This window comes from Mya arenaria, chromosome 10 (genome assembly GCF_026914265.1).
Source record: "Mya arenaria isolate MELC-2E11 chromosome 10, ASM2691426v1".
In the NCBI taxonomy this organism is placed as follows: Eukaryota; Metazoa; Mollusca; class Bivalvia; order Myida; family Myidae; genus Mya; species Mya arenaria.
In genome coordinates this window covers 55,255,896-55,262,481 of record NC_069131.1, presented here as the reverse complement: position 1 = coordinate 55,262,481, position 6,586 = coordinate 55,255,896, and the positions used below count along the sequence as shown (strand labels likewise).

The window sequence follows — 6,586 nt, the reverse complement described above, 5'->3', positions numbered from 1 at the left end:
CAACAAAATGACACTTGCATCAGTTATTTTATCAGCATGTGACTAACTCATTTATATTTACATGGATCAGCATCTAGATATCTCTGAAATGTGCACAGGTAAGCTAAGAATGTATTTGTCCTTGATGTGTTTGCTATTACTAAGGTTAGCAACATAATTTTATACAAGAAAAACCAGGTGTTAGTTAAATAATTTGGCATGCATGACACTATGAACTGTGAACGTCCTTTAAAGGTTTTCGTTTCAAGGAATCCGTCCAACAATAATGAGCCTGGTGTCCCCAAATTATAACCATCAGTTCCATTAGTAACGCATTTCAAAGTTGTTGACTTCAAAGACAGTATTTGAACATATATCAACAATTTTTAAATGGCCTCAGCCGTCCGTTTTTTAGTGGTTTGCCAAACTTTATTTCGTAATGAAAAAGTACATGAATGAGTCTTTTTTACTTGTACTTCTTGGTATCGGCTAGCTTTACTAGCACTCGCGCATAACACTGCAAATAACTCTACCATCTGTTAATCGAGTTTACAAACAAAACCTACTAGTGAGACCAACGCTGTAACCGAACAATTGTTAATACAAATGCCTTGATGTCTGTATGGTTTGTCTGTGTTGTTTTATGTTTTATATATTGTTTTCTCTCGTATAAATGTCTCTTTGGTCTTTACACAGTGCACTGTAGATATTCGTAGCAGTGTTGGCTGTTGGATTTACAATGTCTGACTGCAAGATCTATTTTAGAGTTGGTAAATAATTCGTCCACAGTTGTTCTAGATATAAACATTGGTAAAGCTGCATAAACATGAGTAACAACTAAAACTCGACCTTATTTGTTTGTCATTTTTAATGAAAGAGAATTTTGTTTTTTTTTAAAAATACGAAATTTCCTCCTTGGTTAAGCTTGTATTCCAACGATGGTGGCAGGGGAGGGGGGCAGGGAGAAAAGGAAAAAAAAGGTGAGCGATTAAAGAATCTATCGGAACAGTTCAATAGCAAAGCATCGCATTGGTAATAATCAGAATATAAACAATATAGATGGGATTGGTGAAATAGCAAACAATCTTATTTAGAAACAGTGTTAAAAGATCTCTCTCGGGAGAGGTAAATAGCAGGCACGTATAGATATAGCAGTAAAGATAAATGATGATCTTACGATGAGTTCAAAAGCAAACAATGTGTGCATATATCGCCTTAAATAACAAAAATACTATTGTCAAGGTTAATTAACTCCTCGTGACGTGATACGAATGTACTAAATAGATAGCGGATTGATAGCGTGATCTATAAAATCCCGGACATCAAACAGCCACTCAAAGGCGTGCGCTGACGGTAATCTGAAAGCACTGAAATGTGAAACTTATGTAAGTTAATTTTTTAGATTTGTTTCAGTATTTATCTATAAAATTATGCATTTGATAGAGAGCATGGAGTCGCTAAGAAGATTGTGGTTTTCCTTTCAGATCATATTTTGATTTTGCTTGCACAGCTTATGTTTATTTCGGATGCATTACTTATTTTGGTTTTGCTTGCATCGCTTATTTTGGTTTCGTTTGCAGCAATACAACCATAATTGACAAACAACTGTACTTTTTTTTACAACGACAATTCTGCCAAGGGCATTCGTAAAACACATTCCATTCACGTGGTGTTTGTTGTTTTATATAGCATATAGTTATGTACTGTTTGGGAGTTTGGTGCTGTTGTTCTATGTGTTTGTTTTTGTGTTCTATGTCTTTGGTGCTGACCCTGTGCCATCAAACGGGCCTAATGTTTAAACTTTCGACTTTTGTGCTTGTTTGTGTAGTTTTTATATCGATATTTATACATACCCGTGCTTTTTAAACCAACAGTTTTGAATAACAGTCCTTTAACTGGCAAAAGCAGTCATATGGAGTTCTGGCTTTATCTTGGCCATTCAGTTGTAGATACTTATATGTTGAAAAATCATATTTATGCAGGGTTATTGTGTAAACATGTTTTATGGTTACGGTAGGTTACTGGTTGCATGCTTTTGCTCAGGTATTCAGTGATGCTAATGTTATTAATGTAAGAACAGTTTTAAAAATACTTTAACTACATTAAAATCATGTATCTAGTACCGTGCCATATTTTTCAATGATTTAGATTAACTCAAGAATAATATGTACCTTTCATTATCACAATGTCGTTCATTAGAATGCCATGAAAACAATGTCTGACGAATGTTTGTGTAAAAACGTGTACATATTTGTGTTAACATTATAAATGCACAGTCACCATTCGTATTTACCGTCGCAAAGTCAGAAATGACAACACACTGCTTATAATTATTAACACTTTTTTACCATTAATTAACTGATCTCGCCTTTTCTATTTAACTTATGCAAACTGTTTGTCCACTGCTTAACTCACAAGCATCTGGCCGAAATTTGACAGATGAAATTCGACATATTTTAAATGGCATATGAAACTGTGCAAAGGGCATAAATTTTAACTCTTAGGCACTGTCACGAAAAGTTATGCACCCCTGTTACTTATGTTTCAAGACGTCAAGTTTTAGTATTGCCCTCATATAACATTCATTGTGATTGAAATTAACATAAAATAACACAATGAAAACTAGACAGGCAACATTTTAAATCATTTCTTGTATTCAGCAGCCCATATTGGAATTGATGCACGGTCTAGTAACAAATTTCTCAAATGACGTCCATATCCGCTACAAAATCGTCGTTTGAGCTGAAGTCACAAAAGTCAGCCGAATAATTTATTGTTCTTCCTACCCTACACGTTTTAAGTTGTTGCGAATGACCAAATTGTATTGCATTTTTTTCAAATATTTTTTGTTGTATTACGTTCATTGTTTTAGAATTATGCTTAAGTTAGGTTAGTTTATATAATCGGTCATGTGAAGCGCGGCATTGATGACGCACAGATTTTGACGTGTTTACAAACAAACTTAAACTTGCAATTACTTTAGGCGGCAAAATTGACGTATTTCGGCATGCTCCGAAGGTGGTCTTATATCCCATTTCACAAAAAACTGAAATATGGAACATTGAAAAAAATGTAGTATTGAAGATTTTTATCTCTGTTCAAGCAATTTGTTTGCAGTGAACAAACTCAAAATCGTTTCAACCTGTTCTTGCAAGTAACGTCTTCAATCATCATTTTAAGATAACTTTATCTATTAAAGAATATCAAAACTTCATTTGCAGTAAATTTATTTCTTTAATTTCCTTTTTTTATTGTTAATGATATTTTTACAGACAAATAGGTAACGTTTTATCGAAGGAGGATCCTGCATGGGCGACACATAGGATTTAAGATGGCGTCATTGGAAGATTGTGCAAAATGGTTTGAACGAAAAGAAAATACTAACTGGCTAAAAGTCTCGGTTGGATTGATCATAACCAAACGTGGACTTGCACCATTAGTAGAAAATACCGTGGAAACGTGGAAGAACGGCCAAGTCCCGCAAGGAAGCAACTGTTCTGCGTGTTCTACTGCAGAAATTGTACCATGTGACCCACAAAACAAAATTTGTAATCATGGAATCTGCAAATTGCACCAATCTGTTACATATCGTCCGTGCCCGAACAAGGTTTGCGATGAACTGAGACAGTCAATTATAAATCAGCATAGATTTAAGGGTCCATCATGGCGAAATACAAACGCCTGCGATTGGTGCTCAAATGCATGGGAAGTAGCTAAAGCATTTATGCCACCAGAAGGATATGAACCGATCAGCTCATCTGATGAAACAGATTTGGACGGCTTTGTCAGTGTTCTTATCAACTGTCTCCTTTTTGAGAAATATATCCCCGACCTAGCAAACACGGTCAACGTTGCAACCAAGGTAAACTTTTTTATTTTGATTAAGCTTCAATCCATTAATATAAATAGCTTATTTATTGTATTGTATTGTTGTTTTCAATCAGGTTTTAAATAACACATACACATACAGGTTCGCGAAATTGGACGGAAAGTACGCCACGCATCAAAACTTGAGGTCACCGACGATGAGCTTAAGCAATGGTTTGGAGACATGCGAGCGTTGTTTAATATACCACAGCACATTGCAGCGAATTCTTCTGCACAGTGTACGCTAGATGTATTGAACAAGGTACTATTGCACGCATTGGCGTCCATGATTTTCGTTCCTTCTCATTTCCTGCATTTTTCTCTGAAGGCGTTTCATGCATTAGATTTTGTTTTGAGACTGATTTTGTGACCTTTATCTGCAGTTGAAAACATTGGTTCATATGCATAAATATTTGAGGTTTAGACAAATAATAAATTGTCAATGATTAAATTACACTGATGTTTATAGCTGTCCAACTTTTAAAGTAAGTATTTATTTATTTTTTATACTTTTCCGTGAGTACATCGATTTTGATATTTTATTGCTGTATGGTAAGATATTGATTCCTTAGCGAAAGAAAAGTTACGTGATTGTGCCGAACAAAAGTTAAACTACGACATCAGTATATTTTTGTAATCCACGTCAATCGAGCAATAATCTTAATAAAATTATACAAGAAACAGATCTTTTCATAAAATTCGTCTAAATATTAACATTTATATAACTCTTAAAAGTATTGCTTTCTGTGACTTCTTTGTGGAATTCATTTCGATCTTCCTCCAACATTTAACATATTTTGTCTATCTGACGTTACAGTTGGAGCTTGACCAGTTGCATATCGAGAGGACGGACGTGCTCGATGCCATAATAGATGTAGTAACTTCATTGAAACGCCTCAACTCTTCCATGGACTCTGAAGCACTGACTGACAACATCAGCAAGCTACAAGAAATGTAGCAGGACATTGAAACACAGGTTGAAGTACATAAACGTAACATTGGTGATTTGGTCGGTGAAAAGAAGGTTGAGGTAACTCAGCAAGAGAGTACATTGCAGCCGATAATCGATAACAAGGTTGATGCTGACCAGCAGAGCTTTAACGAGTTTAAGAAAGGTAAGTTTCTTTTTTACGTACGTTTATTTATTTCAATGATAATACAAGAAATCTTTCAGCATAGATAAAATGATTATCCATGTAAAGTTAATTAATGGATGTTGATATTCAAAATCTGAATATCATTAGTATTCCATTGTAAGTCATGCAATGCAGAAAATATATATTCAAGAGTATTCGAACTGGTTGACATTTCGAAATCGTCTAAAAATATAATTCATACATTCTTTTATTTGTTTTCAAATTAGAATTAGGATAATTTATATGATGTCGTCATATTGAGGAAACGACTTTATTTTAAAACGGTATCAGTAAAAAGTAAACTAAAACCTATTTTGTAATTGACAACAACGGCTGTATATATGTTGGCTGAAATACCTTAATACATATATCTATTGTGATTCCTCTGTAGGTGTTTATACAATCTCTGTTAAAATTTTATCTGTATTGAAACCGAAACTTATGATGTCGACTGCGCTATATCAATGAAAATTCAAGGTTAACATATGAAAACATGTTGTCTGGTACAATGGAGGCGTTTAACAAAGTTCAAAACGTCATTTTTATATTGTAAGCAAAACTTGGCATGCTTTTGTTTGAAGCTGTTAGATATTGGATGAAATAAATTTGTTTTGGTGTTACAGAACTCAAGAAAATTCTTTTAAAACACCATTCTACAACCACTTCGACGCTGTCCATGGGGCCGTTTTTTCCTAATGGTGAATCTCGTATTCAGGACTTCTACGTACCACCAATGTTGTCAGAGGTTTTCACGCAAACGACGTGTGACAATAAAAAGCCATTACAAACCAAGAAACAGCCAATTACGTCTCTTGAACCGCTGTTGTGTAAGAACGATACAAAGAAACAATTCACAATTTTAACAGCAAATGCGGGTGTAGGCAAGACATCCTTTTGTAATTTCTTAGCTGTCCTATGGTGCGCATCGCAAACAAACGAAAGAGATGTTTTTAATCATTTGGGGAAACGATACAATCTAACATTTGATGTTTTAGAAGACATAAAATATCTCTTTTACATAGACATGACCACTATTCCATCAGAAGTAAGAAATTCCGTAGAAGAAATACTTTATATTCATTTGAAAGATGAGATGGGATACAATGAAGATGACAAACAACTCTTCAAAAAGCTGTTCACACAAGAGAGAGGCTTGGTGGTTTTAGACGGTTTGGACGAAACTGCCATATCTAAACTACAACCGCCAATAGCCAACCGGACATACAGCGTTGTACTTACGTGCCGGCCATGGAAACTTGCAGACATGGACATACCAAGACACACGTATTTGCATTTAAGTGTCGATGTTTTGGACGCTGAATCCGTTGAAGAGCTTTTACGACATGCAAACACATGTCTAAACGCACATTATGGAACCGTATTTAAGGTCGAAGATTTCTTTGCCGCTGTCGAGTCGCAAAACCTGCAGTCCTTTACCTCAAACACGCTCATGGGTTTGCAACTATACTGTATCTGGCACGGTCGATGTATAGACGACGAAACACCACAAAAGAGTAATAGCAAGCTGACGCTTGGGAAAACAGGGTCACACATTTATGCCGACGTTTTAGAAACGATGTTTGATATAGGAAAAAAGAGGTATA

General features: G+C 35.1%; 1 protein-coding gene across 1 annotated transcript; it reads left to right on the top strand.

The window, feature by feature from the left end:
- Positions 1 to 1,324: 1,324 nt before the first annotated feature.
- On the top strand, positions 1,325 to 4,804 carry LOC128204835 (uncharacterized protein CXorf38-like). Its single transcript, XM_052906243.1, has 4 exons — positions 1,325 to 1,364; positions 3,252 to 3,841; positions 3,950 to 4,108; positions 4,664 to 4,804. Exons 2-4 carry the CDS (start codon positions 3,311 to 3,313, stop codon positions 4,802 to 4,804), a joined length of 831 nt encoding a protein of 276 aa, XP_052762203.1. The 5' UTR covers positions 1,325 to 1,364; positions 3,252 to 3,310.
- The last annotated feature ends 1,782 nt before the right edge of the window (positions 4,805 to 6,586 follow it).

Bases quoted from the DNA above. Each gene is read 5' to 3' on its own strand.
- LOC128204835 (XM_052906243.1), top strand. From the start codon at position 3,311: ATGGCGTCATTGGAAGATTGTGCAAAATGGTTTGAACGAAAAGAAAAT. The intron at 3,842-3,949 runs GTAAACTTTTTT...ATACACATACAG, and splicing joins CGGTCAACGTTGCAACCAAG to GTTCGCGAAATTGGACGGAA. The intron at 4,109-4,663 runs GTACTATTGCAC...CTGACGTTACAG, and splicing joins CGCTAGATGTATTGAACAAG to TTGGAGCTTGACCAGTTGCA.